We start from the raw sequence: 22,153 nt of genomic DNA, 5'->3' as shown, positions 1-22,153 counted from the left end.
GCCTCAGGGAAGGGATGCTGCCCGCCCCAGCGCTGCCCGTCCGCCCCAAGGGTTTGCTACACCGACGGGTTGATGCGAGGAGGTCGATGTCTCTTTGATTGAAATTAAGTTTAAATAATTTCCCGCCAACCCGGGCAAGGTGTGCAGTGGTTTTGTGTTTGTGACCAGTGGGACTTCAACGCTGGGCCAGATAAATTTCTGCAGCAGTGGGGCTTTTTGTCCTGTGCTGGTAGCTCGTCTCAACACAAAAACAAAGCATGTTGCCTTGGGAGGGCAGGTGGACGTCCCTAATAAAGCTGTTGCTCAGCATGGTGATGTCTCGGGCCGCTGGCAGCAAGAGACTGGGCGCTATCGGCACTGCAGCTGTTCCTGAAAAGCAAATGGCCTCAGTGGAAGTGTCAAGAATCAGACCAATTTTATCTGTTCCCAGCTGGCAAAATAGTGTAGACGGTAGTCCTAATGAAACATCTATTAGTGGTGATGCTGGAATTGCCAACACTACAATAGTGAGAAGCTCTTGAAAAAAAGTAGTTTCTAGTATGTTCTTTGATGTGAAAGTGGCTGTGGAAATGAAACATTTTATTACATCTTACACCGTTTCCCATCTCAAGGTGTTTTGCCATCACCAGCGGAAGGGACTAGAACCGGTAACACCAGTCCTTGCTTTGCTTGGTGTTTAGCGTTTTCCTCTTATATGTAGCTATAAGTGTTTCCTAGTTTTCCCATTTCCTAAGTCATGGTTTGGTCACCATCTCTGATACTAGGCTAAAGAATGAAACTAGTAAGAAAGTATGTAGTAAATTTCAGGTAGCAATGTAATCCTTTTTTTAAAGCAACATCAGTGTTTATTAAATATGGACAGAGCCCTGAATATATTCTCATAGTTGGGTGATGACCGTTCAACAGGCCCATGAAAGATCACGTTGGAAGAAGTAAGAGAACTCTGCCTGCCAGAAGTCTGGGTTTTTCACCTTTCTCACAGGTCTCAAGGCTTACTAACCTAAAATCCCAGATTTCACATGGAGTGACCCCTTGCTACATCAGTTGTCTTTTGTCCCATTATTAGGTGTGGCATACCTGTGACTCCTTAAAATTGTGCCAGCCTTGTTAGCTCAAGTTCTGTCCAACCAAAAAACCACTTCTAATTAGGAGAGTTTGGTCATTGTGATAAATAACCTTACATCAAGTATGTTCTGGAAGAGGAGTCTACAAAAGGAGCAGTTATTATTGAGGAGCTTTCTGACAAGCTTCTCTTCCTTCCAGATTAAGTCTTCCACTATGCTGATCTTTAATATTGCATCAATTGAGTGTTGAGACACATGAGGCACTGTACATATGTATTTGATAAAGCAGCCTTGAAACATTATTAGATACCTAGGACATTAAGTACTTTCTTTAAGCAAGAAGTATATTCTGAAAATACTTCTCATTTTTCCCTGTCTACAGCACACATAAAATTTTATGTGTAGCATTTCACATGAGAATTTTTTCTGAGCAGGAGGATTTTATTTAAGGATTGTTTCGAGTATTTTTTTTGTAAGGAAAAAAATTACAGTATTATTTCCAAGCTTAATAACTACTTGTTAATGAAAGCATGCTACAGGAATTTTAACATAACATTAGAATCTAGTAGACTTCTGCATGCATTTCTAAAAGTTTTTCCTGTCCAGGATCTTTCTTCTCTCCTTTTGAGAGAGAAGAGACACGTATTTTTTCAAGATCTTATCTGCAGACAAAAATATTTTGTACCACCTCAGTGCACAGAGGGTGTGGAGGCTATGTGAATTTTAATAGAAATGAGGTTCGTAAGTAGCACAAGTAGCATGATGACTATTTTTGTTATTCAGTGTAAAGTCAAGTAAGCTTTGGACAGTTGCCTGTTTTCTGGGAGGGTTAAGGAGATTTTGATACTCATCACTAATTTTGCCCAATAAAACATATGTTCGTCCAACCTGGATGTGGCTTTGGACTTCCATGTTCAGATATGAGTTGGATCTGTTCCCTGGAATCTCATTCTTAAGCAGATAATATAGAAATAAATGCGCAGTGTAACAAGTATTTTGAATACTGGGTTGTATAAATGGATTTGCTCAATTGTGGATTTGTTTTAAATAAATTTAATGGAATAAAAACCTCTTTGCGTAGAAATTGACTTTTAATGAAGTTCTTTCTCTTTTATTTAAGGCTAACTACTTTTCTAAATTTTCAAATGCTCCAGTAATATGCAAATTAGTTGGAAGAAAAGTTCTTGATGGAGTTGGTCAGCCAACATTAGAAGTGGAAATATACTGTACAGTTAAAAACTATGAGAAGGTATGAGCTGCTTCTTCCTGTTTTATTTATTGTAATAAGACAATATCAGGAAGAGGTACTATTCTACTCACATTGTGAGGAAAAATTATTGTCCATCTTTAATGAAAGGGTATAAGCCCCTGTGGCTCGACAGTTGAGTAAATAGTGTTGTAATTTAGAAAAAAAACTGTCATGAAAAGTTAGACAGTGATAACAACTATAAAAATTATTTTCCATGAATTAGACAATACTTCTCTTTATGAGTGGGATAGGACATTGCATCTTTGTATATTAAATTTTTGACTGTCTTAGTTTAATGATCATGTAGCGTTTCCTTACACTCCATATCTACCCCTGTAAGTTCATTTTCCTTCCACATTTTTCTTTATTTTCAGATCCTTATTTGTATGAGTGTTTCAGAAAAATATAGTACAAGTGAAAACACAGTATAGCTGAAGGCACTTTTATACACTGAGCTAATAGGCTGATGTGAGTGATAGTTACGTCAAACATATCTATCTAGCACCTGCAGTGCAAAATTGATGGTGCATTGCCTCTCCTCTAACCTGAAATATTGTAGACGCTGTCTTTGTAACTCTAGCTGTTGTGAGGTAATTGTTAATACTTTCCCTCAGTTAAACTATGGTTCACTTCATTCTTGAATTAAATATAATTTCATAGATATTCACAGTATGTCGAGTTAATACTATTAATGCAGGCAACTCTGTAGTGTTTGTAAATGATGTCTTAATTAAGTGAATTTTCTTAAAAACCATTTATCCTTCAGTAGTACAGAAAGATGTGTTTAAATTACCTAAGTAAGACAAAGCGTAACTGATCATGAGGGATGGCATGAAGCATGGATGCTGATGAATCATGGTACAACAGGCTACCAACAGCTTCAATGAAAGGTGTCATAATGACTGTATGGTCTGTAACTCCATTCTATGTTGATATCAAAATACATGTATAAAGCAGATATGTCAGGAGATTTTTGCCTAAGTAGTTATAATTTAGGTCAAGAAACTTGAATTACATCTGTGATTACCAAAGTATAAGAGACTAGGAAGAAAGTGCTGGATTAAAGAAGATAAGTGGAGCAAACAGTAGATTTGAAGATAGGTGCTTGTAGAGTTGTAAGGACGTATACTTAGTCTTTCAAATTACGTTTACAAGTTAAAAATTAAATAGTGTTTTAAGCCTTTTTACTTTTTTTTTTTTTTTTTTTTTTTTTTTTGCAGAGGATTTGTTCCACTGTAATCCCTTCTTATTCTCAAATATGTGAAAATGCTTTACCTGAAACAACTGAAGCTGATGAGAAAGAAAGAAATGACTCTGTTAACACTGCTGTGGAATGGGTGAATGAATCGCTGAACACAATGTTAAGAGACTTGAAGCCTACTGACCAGTGTCAAGTTGATAAAATACTTGGGTAGGTCTTGCATATTATGCAAATTATTGCATTTTAAATATACTCCATTAATTCATATTTTAAATGAAAAAAACATACAGAATATTCAATGTTTTCTAGAATTTTGCTGTATTTTTAGGATGTGATGTCTATCTCAGATATATTGCACTATATTACTTCCTGCTTCTTTCGTAATTATGATATGAAAACCATGCTGGTTTTTACAAGGTTTTGTACATGGGATACTGTCCTGGGTTAAGTTGAGACAGAGTTAACTTTCTTCATAATAGCTAGCAAGAGGCTGTGTTTTGGATTTGTGCTCAGAAGAAAGCTGATAAGAAGTGATGTTTATGCCGCTGCCAAGGTCGGCAGACTGGAGAAGCTGGGAGGGAGCACAGCCCCAGTTACTAGCCCAGGATTTGATCTTAGGTTCAGGATTGAGACCCAGAGTGGCCAATAATCTATTCCATAATATACACGTCATGCACAGTATATAGGTGAGGACCCTCTGGAAGATCAGCTCTTTTGGTTCCGGATCTCTTTTGCTCCGGGTCATCTCGCTCCAGGTGGCCGCTCTCCCAAGGCCTTCCCCCACTCCCACCCCGGTCAGCTCTCAGTCTGGGATGCTCAGATTGTTGTCTCTGTTCCGTGAGTGTAGTTTCGGGACTCTCCCTACTCCGGGATCGTTAGCCAGCAACAGGCTGAGCCTTTGGTCATCGGGTAGGGGGCAGTATCACTGTGTATCACTCATTTGTATATTTGTATATAGTATTATTTTCAATATTATTGTAGTTTAGTTATTCAGTTGTCTCAACCCACGAGTCCTTTTCTCCCTTTACCCCTTTAATTCTCTCACCTAACCTCAGTTGGGGGGGGGAATTGCGTGAGCGGGTGTGTGGTTTGGCCCCCAGCCAAGGGCTAAGCCATAAGGATCTCTAAGAAAAAAATGCCTGAACATATTAATGAGTCAAAGGCTCTGTTCAAGAAACTCCTTCAGTGCCAGTTTAATTCAGTGGGGATGTTTTTTCAGACTGCAACTCCACTTCTGTTCATTGCACTGCAGAACAAAAGTGGTCCGAAAGGCATTGAGCTAATCCACAGAAAACATGTATACACATACAGTTTTCAGGTTCTGATGGAGTCTTCTTTCTGAGCAAGGTACTCCAAAAGGTTCCTGCTTGGGGAAATTAGATTTGATGGAAACATCGTTTCTTTAGTAAACATCCATGTTTATTTTTTCATACAAATGTTTCTTCTTGGGAGCATCCCAAAGTAAAAAAAAAAAATAGCCATATTTTTCCCTTCAAAGAAATATGTCTGATTTTTGTAAGAAAAAAAGACGCATGGTAAAAGCATCACAGATGTATATGAATATATCTTGATGGTAACATTAGAGGAGCTACCTGGCAACATTATGGCTTTCTTCACCCTGGAAGCAGAAATATGGCCTGTCATCCTCCTCTGTAGTTGAAAGTGTTTCTTTTGGCTCCCTTACTGAGGGGAATGACACTTTGCCATAGGGTCAGCGGTTGGGCTGCCACACTTGACGCAGGTGGTAGCAAACAGACCTAATTGCCTTCCACGTAGATTAGCTTTGGGGAGACCTTGGTGAAGGGAATAAGGACCTAATTGGAAAGAAATTCTTCCAACTGAAGTGAGTCTAAGTAAGATTTTAATGCATTGTTTACACTACTTTATATATCTTATGTACTCGGTTTGCCTGAATTGGGTGACTGTGACCCATGTATGCAGTTTCTACTGCTTGCAGCCACTTAGATAACCAGTGTACAACTGACCTATTGGATTAGCAACCTAGGCCAAGTTGTGTATGTCATGAAGTTATGACAGGGTCTGTTACTACCCATGCAAAGCAAATACATCCTTCACGCTACGACTGTCTGCACAGAGCTGACTTTCAAACCAGTGTGATTTGAAAAGCGTGTGTTAAGGTTTATAATATTTGCTTGCAGTTCTTTTGTTTAACCAGCGCTGCAGATGACTACCAAAAAATAATGTTGTTTATTGAATTCTCCAGCTTCACACAATGAATCTATGGCCAAGGCTCGAATAGATGTCCTTAGTCCATCTCATAGCATGTTCTTTAGCCTGTATCCTGTGTCTACTTGTCACATGCCTAAGAATATTTTGAGCCACTAATCTTTATTCCTTTTCCCTCAGTGACTATTTCACAAAAAAGGTAGAAGAAAAAAAAGAAATTCAAAAGCAAGTAGAAGAAGAACCAGAAGCCACTTCTGCCCTTATTTCATGTGCTCCGTCAGCAACATCACTACCTGGGAAAAAAAAAGCAGCAAAACAAGGTCTTAGTTAATTTGATATATTTTCTGCAATACAGATATTGATAAAGGTGCTAATATACTTTCTGAAGTATATTCAGAACACTACACAGTGTCTCATGTTTAAAGAGTTTGGTTACTCTATCCTAAATCTTCTTTCTGATCACAGCAGTTTCTACTGCAGAAATGAGAGAGGGGAAAATACAGAGTTTTCTCATCATTCACTTGCATTGGTTGAACAGAATTTCTGCCTTTGTTTTACATTTGGCTTAGACAGGAGGTTATTACTCTTCAGAGTGAGGAATAAGAATGGAGGAGGATGCAAATGAAGAATAAAAATGAAAATTATAAGGAAAGAAAAGGGAATCACAGAACTGAATGGGAAAATGGAAATAGAATTAAGATAGAAGTTGAAAAGAACAGAAAGAGGGAGGAAGGGAAGTTTCTTGCTAACACTGAGAAAAGGAGAAAAAAAGGTGAAAAGCAAAAGAGAAAGAAGAAAGGGGATGAGATGGGAATGATGAGTAGTACAGAATAAAAAGAAGTAAGCAAACAGTGCTACTAAAGGAAGAAAAATTGTGTGAGTGTAGAGAAACAGGGTAAGTAAACATGGCCAAAACCAAACCAAACCAAAACAAAAGGAAAAAAAGCACTATATGTTACCTCCATATATGCATTACCCTCAGAAAAAAAAGGTTGTTATAATTTATTGGAAGGGCAGAAAATTTTGGCAAATTATTATTTCCTTATCAGCTTAGTTTCAACTGTCACATGCTATCAGTAAAACCTCTCAATATGTTAGATGTGTGCACAATAAATTCACCTTTCACTTGAAATACAACATCTGCAGTTGTCAGGTCCATCCAGATATCACCATGTGGTATATTATACTTTTAGTCAAACTTCCGCTGATAATGCATATTACTTGTTTTCACTTATTGTGTTTCCTTTATGTTTGATTGTGACATTGGCTGTAATATCATTGTTAGAATCAATACCTATTAGGAGCCAATGATTATAAGTAACAGATGGTGACTTCCAGTAGCAGGTACTTTCAGACGTAGCATCTACATTATAATTTATGCATGTTACAAAGTAGTGTAGTGGAAAGAATCTCTGTAAAACACTACAGTTTATCAGAGTTGCTCAGTACTTCGTTACTACTCTCTATGTGTGTAGCTCTTCATCATCAGTGTAAGAGCTATAGAGTCTGTGTATAGTATGCAAATGATGTGCCGTCTAATCTGCATATCCAATTAAGGTCCTATTAAGAACATTTTTTTCATAAAATATATGTTGAATTCTGTAGTATTTATATTTTGTTGAAAGCAAAACTTGTACAGCACGCCTACTGGGCACCAAAGTAGTTGGTCAGATTTACATAAAAGTCCCCAATGCTTATGGTTCTTGAGAATCAGATGGTTTATTTCAGTTTCACATACGTGCTTACTGTATGTGTTCATGTAAGCACTGTAGGCAATAAATATGATAGTGGGAACTGCTGGGTTTCAAGCGTTTTGACAAAAGTTACTGTAACTGAAAGGGTGTTAAGTTCTTTTGAAAATTTTAAGAAGATTATGCATGTAGAATATTTAAAAGACCTGTTTTCTCATTGGAAAATCCAACTGTAATGGACCTACATTTTTTTCGCACTCATTATTAGAAGAAATCAAGTATGTGTACTCCCAATCAGCTTATAATGTAATGTCCCAAGTTGTTTATGCAGAAGCTGAGCATACAAGGAGGGCAATAAAGAATACTGAAATCATGCTTATGAAAGAAACATGCAAAATGATATGACATTACTGGATATAAACATAGATAAATAAAAATACAGATTTCAGTAGCTGAAAGAAATGGATTTGAAACATGTTTGACGTCAGAGTGAGGACAGATACTTTGCTTACTTGTAAGGTCATTTTGTACAGAAAAAAATGACAAGATTAAGTTTAAAGAAAAGGAACTGATTCTTTTGTAATACATTGAGTACATACTGAAATGTACATACTTATATAACTGGGATACAGCAGCACACATTGTAAACCAAGAAAATAGTTAGCTACTACTTTCTGTCTTGCAGGGAAGAAGGGGGCAGTTGCAAAGAAAACGATACCACCTGCAGAACCTGTTGAACCCGTGCTTTGTGGCAGCTTAGCCATTGGGGGATCATCACTTGCTGTATCTAAGGCTGGTGCAACTATTACCCGTATCCCGTTGTACTTGCATATTGCACTGCTGAAACATGGTGAGGTACATATGACTTTTGTAATTTTGTTTATTTTATCCCAGTCATCACAATTATTCTGGAATTCTGAAGCCATTAGTCCCTCATGACAATGGTATAAATATACTTCATAGAATACATGCTTAAGGCCACTGCCTGTAGAAGTCTTTGAACCCTGTGCCGTAATTAAATTATATAAGAAAATTCTCTGATTTTTAACATTTTTATGTTCACATGGTGCTCCCAATTACAGGATTCCCCTAAAGAATTTACTCTGCCACTCCCAATGGTTACTGTGTTGAACTGTGAAAAACATTCACCTGCAAAACTGAAATTAATGAAAGAAGTTATGCTTATACCACCAGTTCAGTTATCACTCAAACAGGTACTGGTTCATTTTTGTTTTTATAAATATATTCTATAGACTTAACATATCTACTGTATATGTACATAATTATAAATCCTTTCAATATAGTCCTTATAAACTACATTTCTCATTTTCTGTTTACTTGCAAGGCCAAAGTTTAAAAAATATTTTTGCAGAATTCTAACACAAGGAGCATTAAAAGAAGTAAATAGATGAAGATTTATAAGAAGATAGATGAAGATTTCAAGTTTAAAATGTATGTGCTGGTATAGAAGAAAAAATCAGTGCATTGAAGAAGATGTAGGGGGATTGTGTTACACAACAATAAGTTTTTAGTTTTGTTTAGAATGTGGTTTTAAATTAGTAGATTGGTTGATTGATAGAGCATACAAAACAACAAAACTCATAACAAATTCACAGGAAAGCATAAAATCTTTGGGAATAAATTACTTTAAAAATGAAATTGTGAAGAACAAAAATCTACTCAAGAGGCCAGAAGGATGGATGAGACAGATTGGATCAACCCTCTTTTTGTTTAGCCATGTGTTGCATTAAAGAATGTATCTGCACAAGATGCTTACATTAGAGCTGTAATTGCTACTTTGTATGCTGGTGACCTGAAAATAGCTGAGCTTGATTCTCTTTCTTTTTCCTTTTCCTTTAACTTTTTAGAATTGTCACCCAGAGCTCTTAATAAGTTTGCTAATTTTGTACCTTTCAAAGACATAATGCCTCCTAGTGCTCACGGGAAAGTAGCAAGGAGTTTGCTGCAGTGCAGAAAACATAGCCATTCGTCCTGTGTTGATGTGTTGTCAGCTGTAACTGACTTCTGCCCCCGTCAGTGTTCCTTTACATTTTAAGAAAATTTGAAATGTGATTTACAGAATTAGCATTAAACTTTTACCAACCCAGCTGAAAAGGTAAAAGAATCTTGCTTTAAAAGCAATGGATTAATTTGAGTGTTCCTCCATTCCCCAATGTTTAAAATGAAGACGATTTTTTTCCTGCTTCGTGGAAATGTTCTAAAGGTAAATACATTCAATTTTGTCAGAGTTTCCAGTTAGGAAGTTGTAGATAGAGTGACAATTGTGAACAGTGATTATCATCTTTCCACTTCTCAGATATTACACAGACCCAGACGCTTGTTAGATTTGGGAAGGCTTCCTTTTGGGGAAGAAGAAGCCATTTTTCTTGCCATCCTATTCATCAGTATAATCAAATATTCCTGTTCATTCCTGTGCTACTGACCCTTCGTCATTGGACACTTGACTGCATTGGGGGCGGGGGGGTGGAGAATTGTGTTAAGGAAGTCTATAGTAGTTTTTTTTAAAAAGACTTTGTATCAAAATCTGCATTTAGAATAAGTGTTATCTCCTGATTTAGGCTGCTAAAATTAAATAATTTTTATCTTTCTTTTGAAGATTGCTGTTGTTTAATTTCAGGGCATAGAAAGAGTTCTGGATATTCAGAAAGAAATGATGCGACTTTTGGAGCCTCCAGGCAGAGCGGTACAATAAAAATTTGTAATAGTAATGTGATGTACTTCATTTGGTCTTTCTATTACTATTGTCTTTTTAAGCTTAAATATGGAACATTTAGCCTGTTGTCAGGCTTAGTCTTACGGCACAGAATAGAAGATGTGTTTCACTGACGGATGAATAAAACATTGGCCATTGGGTGATATTAAATTAATGAAGATAGAATAAAGCATTGTTCGAAGCATAGTAAGACTTTCTGTTTACCTGAAGAAGTACCTTGGGAGTGAATGGTATCACAGGGAATATACAATACATGGTTCTGATCTTGCTAAGTCTCACACATAAGCAGCATGTATTATTCCAGGTACTATTACTGTGGTAGTATATCAATCTCAGTGTGTGCATGTGCTTCTTGCAAAGCAAGGCTGTTAGGTTTCTCTAAGTACGGAGTCTAGATTCTCATTTTGGAGATCCCCTCTGTTTTTGTTAGGCTAGGTGAGAATCTTTTCAAAAACAAATGATGGTTGGGGTGATGCTCACACAGAAATAAACATTGGAAATTAGGTACCACCACAAAATAAAACTAGATGGTTGCTGACAGTATTCAAGACAAAACAGAAGCTATTTCCTAACTTAAATATTTGCAATCTCTTTACACCAGAACTCAGTCAACTTTTTTTTTTTTTTTTTTTTTTTTTAGATTTTATTTTATTCTGAAGTCTCTTTGTCATTTTTGGACAGTTCCATGGAATTGATTTTTTCTTCTTTCACTCCTAATAGCCCAGTCTTCAACCAGCAGACAGTAAGAAAGGCAAAGAACATAATACAGGGAAGAAAGCTCTGGTAAGAGAAGAGATTTTAATTTTAAGCCTTTAGGAAGGTATTAACAGCAGGGAACCAAAATGTTCTTAAGAAATTAAACATTAATCTACATTACCATTTTGGAAAGGTCAAGGCAAGACTTTTAAATATTCCAAATATTATTTTACATAATAATTTGGATTCTTCTGACTATACCTTCTCTTCCTGTGGAACAATAGTAGGAAGGGGAAATTCTTCTGGAATCTGGTAATTTTTTGCATATAGAAATCCTGTTAATTGTCTGAATGAGCATTTTGCAGGCCTGTAGCACCAGCGAACATGCCCTTTTCATCATGTAGGCCATAAAACTATTACCTGTCAAACTTGCATATTGTGCTGTTTCCTAATTTGGGGAGCATTACTCCCCCCTTAATCATGCTGCGTTAAGTTCCCAGTTCCTGTTAGAGGCTATAGATAATGGCAAATATGAACCAGGAGCTAAAGGGCAGCACTCACAATAGTGTGCAGGACATTATTTTGTGTGACTCAAATGATCTTTTTTTAATCACCTCAAAACCTGTAGTTTATAGATGAGTTTTCCAAATAGGGGGATGGAAATGCCATGCTGGTTTTGTTCTCCATTCTGAGACTATTAAAATATTATCAGGTGAGAATTGTTGCTGTTGTGGAGTATACAAAAGAGAGGATGATCAGAAGTTTTCCTATTTTTTTGTTGCTTAAACAACACAAAATTAATCATCATTAATCAGCTAGCCAGTGTTTTTGTGGTGGGTAATTTCCATATTTTTATCACAATATGTACTGTAGTCACAAGTTAAAATAATTCCTTAAGTTATGCACAAGGAAGCAATGCATTAGATTATCTGAAAAAGATTTCATGTTATTTCAATAGGAGAAAACTAAAAGAGATAGTGGTGGGACTGAATTTTAAATTGATAAAAGCACCATGTGAGTTTTAACATTTTTTTTGAGGGGGAAGAGGAAAAATTACAAAGTAGGCAGTAAAGAAGCAGAAGAACTTGTTTAGGATATAGGAGTAAAGAATAGACAGAAATAAATTGTTTTGTAAAGATAAAAAATGCTTTTAATAGAATGTAACAAGGCACAGCATATGGGTGCCTTGAAAATCACATGCAAATGCAGACTTAACCTATATCTCATGTTAAATGTGGGAAGACCGGAGTATTTCCTGCTGTCTATAGCTCTAACTCAGTGCTCCAAAAGCAACAAGTCAAATGGATCTTCTGTACTTGCAAATTGCTATGAAATAATTTCATAACAGTTTGACCTCTGTATTCTTCCTAATTTTTTATGTGAAGAACATTCATATATCCTCTGTAGCTAGTCCTCTGTTGTGTCCACTGCTGTTAGGTCTCTTAACTCTTGTCAAAACCAATGCCTTCCAACTGACTTCTCCAGTCTAACCCAGGATTATATCCTGCTGCTTTCTGGGCAATTTAGTGTCATTCTTTGTAATCCAAAATTCACAGACTTTAAAGTTAAAAATCAATATTTGAAAAACCTATGAAAAAACTAACAGGACATGTGGAATATTTCCTCAATGCAACTCTGCTTGTGGCTTGTGTCCAGGAACAAGGCAGACAACTCCATGCAGTTGTGCTAGAAGTATTTCCCATCTATGAAATTTGTTCCTTCTAGAACTCTTGGAAGATTCTAGTGTTTCTTGGACACCCTATAGATACAATATAAAGTCGTAGTGGAGAATAAATGAATAAAAACTTTTTAAAAGTGGAGAATATGTTTTTGTGGCAAAGGGATTGTCAGCAGCACTGGAAACTTTTATTTTGCGTCCATGACAAATCAGTGGTTGTTAAAAGTGCCTTTAAAATCTTTCTGTAAGCCAGTACTGATCATATAAGATTGAGAACTACATAACTAAATATATTTCCAAGGATTACTAGCTCTCTACTCATTAGCACTTGGTTACTTCTCATTCACAGAGAATTGTCCTTAAAGTTGCCAATGCGATTTCTGATTTCTAACAGATTTATATTTTGATGACTGAATGCAGATTGAAATGACAGTGAAAATATTTGTATAAGTATTACATATATACATGTGTGTAAATAAAGTGATTATTTTTGGTTTACTTTCAGCCACGAGCCTTTAAAAGAATATCACACTTAGGTTGCCTAATAACAGGATGTGATAATCTAGAACAACCGCTACTCCTGATGCAAACAGCTTGCAACAATATAGGTCTGGAGCTAGGAACAGACACGTACTTAGCAATAAATTGTGCTGCTCATGAGTTAATGGATTACGTAAGTTATTTTCAATATCTCTTTTGCTGTTTTTTTAAAAAGCAATGTACCTATTTGTTAACATTACTTATTATTACATTGCAAACTCACCTAGAAGCTTCTAACTCAATTTTTCAAGGTAGCAATCAAGCAAACCAAAAGAATTGTCTCTGCATTTATAAATTATGGTTGAGTCAGTCCTACAAGTGTAGCAGATATGTTATTGGATTGTGAGCGCAAGGGGATGAGACATGCAGACATCCTTCTGGTAGCTGGATGCAGTGGGAGCAGTGAGAATGCATGTACTCCTCCTCTGCAGCAGTACCAGCACACTGGTGGTGCATCTTGCGTGGAATAAGGTCCCTGGACCCAGGTAGACCCCCCCAACAGCTTGTGTCCTGCCCGCAGGAATCTCTGTTACTTTCATTGTTTAACTTTAATCATTCAAATGGTGTAAACCTGCCTGCACTATCCATGTTTATTCCTTTTCTCTGTTTATTTATCTAACAAGGTTTTTCAGATCAGTCTGTGCCAAATATAGCAAACTGTTTTAATGGGCAAACACCTACTATGTGCTCTATTTAACAAACTAGCTTCATTTCACATTACATCTCAGACAATTTTGAATTAAAGTGTAAAGCAGCAAATCCTGGTGTTTTTTTTTTTTCATTTCACCACAAGGTATAAATGAAAAAATTGTCTTCTATCCATTCTGCTTTCAAGGATGAAGAACAAGAAATTATTTACACAAGTATACTTCTGTAATTCCTTCACACCACTAGGTGCTTGTTTCTCCATTTTATTACACTACATCTGATTGTTTTCTTCAAACTACCTTGACCTTTCTGTGTATTTTTACTATAGTATGTGTGTATACCCACTAACGTTCATCTCATTGCCTATCAACATTCATTTTTTTAAATTCTTATTTTTCAGAATTTTTATTTCACAAAGTTTATCTCCAGATAAAGTCTTAAAAGTTCTTGCCCCTTGTTCCAAGACCAAACAGGTCTCTCTCTAAGCAGGAAAAGAAACTTCATGTTCTGTTTAATATCTCATGAGATTTTGTGTACTTGGTTGTACTATAGTGATAAAACTTCCATTATTAATCTTTTGTGAAAACAGTTGCTTTCCTGAGAATTTGTGATATCTGCATCCCATACCAGAATGAGCAAAATCTTAACCAATGAATTATCAGTAATTCTGTAACTTTGTTACTGAACTGTTAAAGTCACTAAAGCAGTAGGTATTCTGGAAGAGTTTGGTGATGATAATCCTCGTACGCTGCAGTTTGTGCTTCCCATATTAATGTGACTAGTTTTAGTCTTTTTTTTTTTTAAAGGTGAAAGAGGAAAGGAAAGGCACTATCTTGTTTTCAAGCACTGATTGTGCACTCCTGGTCCTAGCAATATTTTCTTTATAAAAATGAGGACAAAAACTTACCATTTTTTGGAAATGGAAAGTGATATTTTTCATGCAAGATTTAATAAAAACGTCGACTATCACTAACTTTATCATAAAGTTGTGTAAAACTGGCAGTGTTACCTAGAAAATGTTGAAATAGAGCTCCCTTGTTTTGGGAGTGGCATCTGTCAGAGACTTTGGCATGAGCCCACTGGAACTCACTGTTACTTCAGGCAGAATTTTCTATAACAATGTGCCGACCACTTAGACATAAAGTAAAGTAGACAAGTGAATGTGTCCTTATTGAAGAGCACACAATCCACTGCCTTAATAGAGATACTACTGTCACAGGATCTGTATGCTTATGTTAGTACTCTGGTTTTTTTTTAAGTATTACCTTTATCTTTTATGCTTTTTACTTATTTTCTAGGTTAAAGGAGAATATGAAATACTCACTGGAATGTTCAAAAGTCCTGATGAAATGGTTGACATGTATGTGGAACTGATTAATAAATTTCCTTTTATTATTGCATTAATAGATCCCTTAAGAAAAGAGGTAAGATATCACAGTGCAGTCCTTGAAAAATTGGTAATACTGCTCTGTGGCATATCATGGAATTTTTCACATTTTTACAAAACATCCAATTTGAAGCTTCTGGTTTTGGAGTTTTTAGGCACAAAAATATCACTATAAAAATGTACGTAACAATTCATTTACAAATCAGTAATTGACAATAACTCTAAATTTTTCTATACTTTTGACATAATTCCTGACAGAAAATAAACCTATCATGAACAGAATAAGGTCAGCACAAGTATTTTTAGAGAATTACAAGAAAATATTTTATTTCTAATTCTCGTCACTGTCATTTTTGTTACATTTTCCTTCTTATGTAAACAAGTAATTCAAATTATAAAATCTAATTGTAAAATTAATGTGATATATAAGTTATATTATACTATATTATATCTGGGAAGCTAAAAATTTGGACATAGTTGTATGTTCCTTAGAATAACACAAAAAAAATTAATGCTGCTATTCCTTTAGATTGAGAATTATACCCAGACCCAGAACAAACCTGTCACTGGCAGCAGTGCTTGGCAGAATTTTTAAAGTGGTAGTAAGATACCATGTATTTACCACTGTGATCAAAGTTAGAGGAGTTAATTTAGCATGGCCAGTAGTTTGTAATAATAAAGTAGAACACTATTAAGCATGTTATTAAGTTACAGATGGATGAAAGAAACCAGATTAAATATTAAAATTTATACATAAGATTGTTTCCATGTATTACAAAAAAGATAAAAACTTAATTGCAGCAGAACCTACAATTGTAGATCTAGATTCTGCAGTTGCACAACTTAATAAAAATTTACTCTTGCTGTCAAATTGCACACTTTATCTTCTTTAAAATAAATGTATGGGGTGTGTTTTTATGAACAAAACATGAAGACCATGACTGAAGGGGAAAGCTAAGTGATATCTTTGTGAATCTGCCGAGTGCCTGAATCAATAATTCTGAAACAGATTAACTGCAAAATCCATCTGATTTTGTTCTTATGTGGAACTTTAAAATTTCATTTTTTCAAATATCTCTGTTTACCTTGCCTCCCTGCACTGTTTCAATCTGATACTCTGAACTACCCGTGTTCTAAAACACCAGATTACTCCTGCCACGGCTGCAAACTTCCTTGAGAATTCCTATGAAGAAGCATATTTTCAATATGAAAATCTGCAGAATTACCACAGATAACAAAGTACAGTTTGAAACAAGACACAGTTAAAGGACATGCCTCTCCTCCTCCTCCCCCCTCGCAAATCTACCAAGTTTACCCATGCCACATCTTTGCCACAGATAATTAGGTCCTTGAGGATTAGCTCCGGTACCACTTCAACAATTCATTGACAGACAGCAGAACACTTTAGTGCTTAAGTTTAAACATTTTTTCAGTTCTCAAAAACTGCATTTTCAGTTACATGGGGGCTTGAAATCCTCATAGGACTGGACCCTCATATAGATTGCAACTATATACGTACAAAAGTCTGTCTGATCCACAGATCAAGAATTATTACTGGCAGAATTTCTATTAACTAGAAAAGCAATATTTTTAATGTGAGAACTTTGCATTCTGTGGACGCAAAGAAAGCAAATTAATTTGTAAATTTCTTCTTCCAAATTATTTATATATCCCTATCCTTTATTTAGCCTTAACTCTCAGTGCCATGTGGACAATGCATTAAAATCAAGAAACAAAGACCCTAAAAAAAATGGAGCTTTGCTGGAAAGAGAGCATTGTATTCTGCTGTTTCCTATGCATCAGTCTTACAGCTCTGATCATTCTGTCTTGATACATGCCATTGAGTCTATGACTGCCTCCTGCTTCATTATTTTATATTTAAACAAATATTATGACATTTAAAATATAAACACAAGAATGAGTCCTCTGAATAAAACAACAGAATATTATTTTATATTCCATTCAAATTAAATAAATCTCAGGAAGGAAATCAAAATAGCAAACTCCTACAGTTAATTTAATTTTAAATATTTTAGACTATATTTGTGTGCAACAAGCTTTGATTAATTCCAGATTAGAATTTATTTTTTTCTAGCAAAATCTTAAAATCCTAGCAAAATTCCTATGGTATGTTTTTCTTAGGTAGACAGATTTAAAATACTGTATAAAATATAATATGTTTATATGAAGAGTATACTTAAGATTAAATCTAAATTTTTAATTTTCATTTTTACCTCCTCAGCTAGGGTTTTCATTCAGTTTAGTTTTTTAAACTCAATTTGTTTGCTTGATTGTTTATGCAGGACCGACAACAATGGGATAACATGTGCTGTGCCCTTGGTTCCAAATGTTACCTGATTGCTGAAGATGCTGCCACATATATTCCCAAACTTAAAATTGACCAAAACATGAACGTACCAATGTGCAGTGGTGTTGTCCTAAAATATATTAACCAAACCACAGTATCGGACCTCATAGAAGTTACTGGACTTCTAGACAGTGAGTAAAGGGGGGAGAAGGCTGACTTTCAAATCCTACAAGTCAATAAATAGTGATGCTACACCTGTAAATATTACATATTTTTATTTAATTATTGCCACTTCTAATTTAGAAAGCTCTTGTCAGAAGAAACTAAAATTCATGTTTTGATTCACAAATCTCTGTTCAGGAGCTTAAAACAATAATCAAGGCTTCAACTGTAATAAATCTATACACTGTGGATGTTTTGAATGGTGGTGCCCTTTGACACTGCACTGTGCCATACAGTTAGATATCAGAAGTAAACAAAATTTAAAAAGATGTAGTTGAGTAATCTGAATTTAAACTAAAATTGCAGTTTACATAGATTATTGACTACGTATTATTAAGCCTCTGTGGTAACTAAGAACTTGCGTGGTTTCATATGTAGGATTTCTCTTTGTATCAATTTGTCTTAATTTTTATACCCAAGGAATAGATGGACAAATTTAATATATCTAAGTCCCTTTCTTATTCCTTCAAAAGCCCAGAATCACCATTTCAAAGCAAGTAAATAGCAACTTAAAGATTTCATTCAGTCATGATGGTAAACTCCTTTATAGTGAAGAAAAATCATTACTGTAGTAAGGAACACATTTAAAATAAATAGAACAGCCTCCTAGCCTGTGGAATACATTACCAAACAGATCATTTAGAGACAGAAATTAGGACAGGATATTAGATATTCCCTTAACCATGCTGAAAATAAAACGTAATGTTAATGGATCAAACTAATATAGTTTACATGTTTATGAGATGGGGTTCATTGGTTTCACTCCTGTTTGTATTTAACCTTAGATAGCTCAAAGGTGTAAAAAAAAAAAAAAAAAAAAAAGTCTAAACAGTTTCTGTGTCAAATACACAAAATATACACTAATGAAGGTTTTACACCCCCGTTATATATAGGTCAAAGACATATTACCATATTAGGAAGTCCAGATGGAGAATCTTCTGATGATAGCCTTGTGGATCTGGTAAGCATTGAAAGCTGTTCAACTGCAGAATTGCCAAAACACTGCTTTTAACATGAACTATTTTTTTTTGGAGAAAGCCTGTTTCTGCTTGAGAAAGAAACGTTTTACAAAATGGGCTTTTTTAAAGAGAGTTTTTTTTCCCCACAGAGAGTTAATCTTTGAGTTTAAAAAGAACACACAGGAAATTTGCCAAAGCAGGGAGTATATTCAAAAGTGTGTACGATCTATTTAGTTGCATTAGTTTATAAAAAAATGTGAGTTACTTAAAACATTTCTGAGTAGTAATAATATTTTAGGCAAAAATTCTTAACACTAATATATTTAGTCTTTTTGTATTAAAGCTACATTTGCAAATAAAATTTCATTTCATACGCCAGTGAAAATTATTGTTTGCATCCGACAAATCTTTCATTAAGAGATTTTATTTCTATTTAAAGGAGGAGTTTTATCTGTAGAAGGAGTGTTAAATTAGAAGCAGGATACCATGTTTAATAATTAAGAATGATTTCACTTCCCAAACCGTGTAGTTTTAAAATACGCACTTTCTCATTTAAGGCTGTTGGACTGGGTGCCAGGTTTATCAAGTTGGGAGGTCTTTCCCGCGGAGAAAGGGTGACCAAATACAACCGCCTTCTTGCTATAGAGGAAGAACTGGCCAAGAATAGAACGCTACGTATGAGCTTCTTTCTTACTTTGTTTTCAGCTTGCAATGAATACGAGAACAAAGATTGGAGGGAGAATGACTGAAACTGCACCACAGGAGGGAAGCGAAATCAAAAGACTATAAATAAGCGCTGACAAAAAAAACCTAGGATAGCACTTGCCACAATGTATATTGTTGTCCTAATGGATTATCTGTTTACTGAATGTTAAAATAGACCCCTTCGTGAGGAGCAGCCTACATTAAGCTTTTTTCCAGAATTAATTGGTTGCAGTCTTGAAGCTCACAGTGCAAAAGGAACAAAACAAAACCCATGCATATAACATGGCGAAAAGCTGCCAAAATGGAATTTTAGGCCAAAAACCCCTCAAGCCCCTAAACATATATTGCTAACAAAACTTCATTTCACAACCCCCTTTTGTGTGTTGCATTTCCAGTAAAATGTGTTTGGAAAGCTACAATTGCATGGGTAAGCGCTAAATAAAACCCAAGAAAAACCAAAGTTGACTATGCACATTCAGCCTTAGCCACTTGTATGCATCTGCCTGCATTTCAGGATCTGCATCTTCTTTTTACACCATACTCTACACTGTTAAATGCTTAACAGTTCATTAGAACCACTTCTCACTTGCTCAGGTATCAATCAAGACAGAATAAAGGCAGTCTAAATGGGAGGCAGAAAGGAAGGAAAGGGTTTGCAAGAATTTATTGTGCCTAAAATGAAGGAGAATTAAGTCATTTTACCCTGATTTCTAACAATTTTCAATCTTCTATGTGTAGGATAGCAGCACTTGACATGCACACTGTAGAACAGAGTTTTTATTTAAAAAAAATTGAAAAATTTTGAACTCTCCCACTTGCTCATATATAATAATTGTAAAAAAAAATAGAAACATAGACATAAACGATTTTTTTTGCTAAGACAGTAGTTTCACAGAATGCATTTTTCAAAACCAAGACAGATAATTGTAAAGAGTTATGAACTGCCTCAGCCATATTAATATATTCCCTATTCAAATGGTATAGTCTAAACAAAGAGCTCAAGTTTGACAAAGGTTTAAACCTATGTCTCGTAAAATGAAATAGCAACAATTCCTGAAGCTGTTAATCATTTGGCAGAAATAAAATCCAACAACTAAATCAACAGCAGGGAAATACTGAGATAGCATGTCTGAGCTGCATACCAAACTCTTCATTTGGCTGGGCTGCAAGCTATGGAATACACTGGAGAGCTGAGGAGTAGGACTCTGTAAGTGGCTCATAGATGGGAGGTGACACTGACCCATCAGGAGTCCCCCCAGGAGTGACTGAAGGGGGCACGCAGCTAGGCCGAGGAGCACGGTGACAACTGGCGCCCTTGGCTCTCCTGCTGGCTACCAGTCGGTTGGGTTGAGCAGAAGGCTTTCCTTATGTGCAGCTTGTGAACTGCTTGTAAGAGGAATCAAACTGGCCATCCCTTTACTACAATGTAACACATAGAGCTGAAACTTACTCAGTGATGGGGTGGGCACTGTGTATGTGGCAGAACAGGGAATTAGCTGGTGAGGTTAGGGAAGGAGAAGTGTCACAGCATTGGGAAAAGTAGCCATGAGAAGAGAGGTGAAGCTACAGGAGCAACACCTGAACATGGGCTTACACGGAACAGAGAAGAGGCACAGTCAGCTGGTGGGAACTTTTGCAAGAGGACCACTGCAGAAGATTGGTGTTCAAAAAAAGGGCAGCAAGGCAAGGTGGTTAGCAAAGAAGGGAATGCAATAAATATCGCAGCTCGAGCTGCTATGCACCATGCCTTAATCCTGTAATCAAATTGCAGGGCAGTGCTCCTTTGTTTCTAAGGTCCACACTTTTAAAGGTGTTTAGAGACTCTTGTAAGCATCATGTGGCATTTAAAAAAAAGGAATGCACCAGAGAATATTACAGGAAATGTGATTACAGGAAACATGACTCTCTTTTCTCTTCTCTTTCAGGCGAAGCAAATCTTGAGTTTATTGCTTTTCCTGAAGAATCAGAGACAGAAAACCAACTTTCTGATGTACTTGCTCCCCCAAAGCCAGATGCGTTGCCTCCAGAGGTCTCTGAGCCAGCCCTGCAGGTTCACAGCCTGCCTGCTCAGCTCCCAGAGAACAGCACGCTCACCTAGGTTGTCAACATTAGCTTTTGGATAAATTTCTAAAAAAGAAAATATCTAGTAAGAAACTAGAAACTATTTCTTAATCCATTTATTTTCAAGCACTTTAGCTGAACAATTTTTAAAGCACTCAGATACTAGCTTCTCTTTTCCCAGGAGACCATTGCTTTCAGCTGAAACCGAGTTAACTGAGCAGTGTCTCGTTTGAAAATACCACAAAATTCTGTGCTGTATTTACAAATTGACAAAACAAATACCTCTGTGTTAAGTCTAAAACTAAATGTTTGTTTTGAGAAAGTCGAAATCTCTCTCCATACAAAGAGCAAGCTATTGACAAACAGTAGAAAAAAAAAACGCAACATTTTACAAAAAACAAAGGCCTTGACTGTTATGCTGTTCCATCCCCCCACACACCCTCAATGCTGCTCTTAGATCTGGCCTACAAGGGAAATTTTGCTCCAGTTCTAGCTCGCTATCAATACAAGTGCATGAGTGCAAACCCCAAATGTAGGGCACAAAGCTGTAATTGGCATCACTAGGAAGCTTGCTGCAGTCGGAGGCAGGGAATAACAAGTCAATTTCACAAGGTCTGGGAAACTTGTCAGGAGTCTTTTTAATAAGCAACAGTGAAAAGATAAATAATTTGTCCTAGGTAACAAACAGTTTTAAGTAAAAGAAATACTTTAAAAACTTCTGGGTTTTGTATCATTTGAAAATTTAAACATATAATACAGTAGCAATAATTTGAGGAAAAATACATATATAAAATGTTGCATTTTTAAACTCAGTGTAACAGAT

At 35.9% G+C, this 22,153-nt stretch overlaps 1 protein-coding gene across 1 annotated transcript; it reads left to right on the top strand.

The window, feature by feature from the left end:
* The first annotated feature begins 308 nt into the window (after window positions 1-308).
* ENO4 (enolase family member 4) lies at window positions 309-21,367 on the top strand. Its single transcript, XM_010072947.1, has 14 exons — window positions 309-506; window positions 2,185-2,313; window positions 3,534-3,724; window positions 5,882-6,021; window positions 8,078-8,247; window positions 8,475-8,606; window positions 10,031-10,096; window positions 10,847-10,909; window positions 13,006-13,173; window positions 14,987-15,112; window positions 17,379-17,574; window positions 18,499-18,566; window positions 19,122-19,239; window positions 21,195-21,367. Exons 1-14 carry the CDS (start codon window positions 309-311, stop codon window positions 21,365-21,367), a joined length of 1,938 nt encoding a protein of 645 aa, XP_010071249.1.
* Window positions 21,368-22,153: the final 786 nt, after the last annotated feature.

This window comes from Pterocles gutturalis, unplaced genomic scaffold, assembly GCF_000699245.1.
Source record: "Pterocles gutturalis isolate BGI_N339 unplaced genomic scaffold, ASM69924v1 scaffold45327, whole genome shotgun sequence".
NCBI classification, from domain to species: domain Eukaryota; kingdom Metazoa; phylum Chordata; class Aves; order Pterocliformes; family Pteroclidae; genus Pterocles; species Pterocles gutturalis.
This window is presented reverse-complemented; position numbering and strand designations above follow the sequence as displayed.

Bases quoted from the DNA above. Each gene is read 5' to 3' on its own strand.
- ENO4 (XM_010072947.1), top strand. From the start codon at position 309: ATGGTGATGTCTCGGGCCGCTGGCAGCAAGAGACTGGGCGCTATCGGC. The intron at 3,725-5,881 runs GTAGGTCTTGCA...CTTTTCCCTCAG, and splicing joins CAAGTTGATAAAATACTTGG to TGACTATTTCACAAAAAAGG. The intron at 6,022-8,077 runs GTCTTAGTTAAT...TCTGTCTTGCAG, and splicing joins AAAAAAAGCAGCAAAACAAG to GGAAGAAGGGGGCAGTTGCA.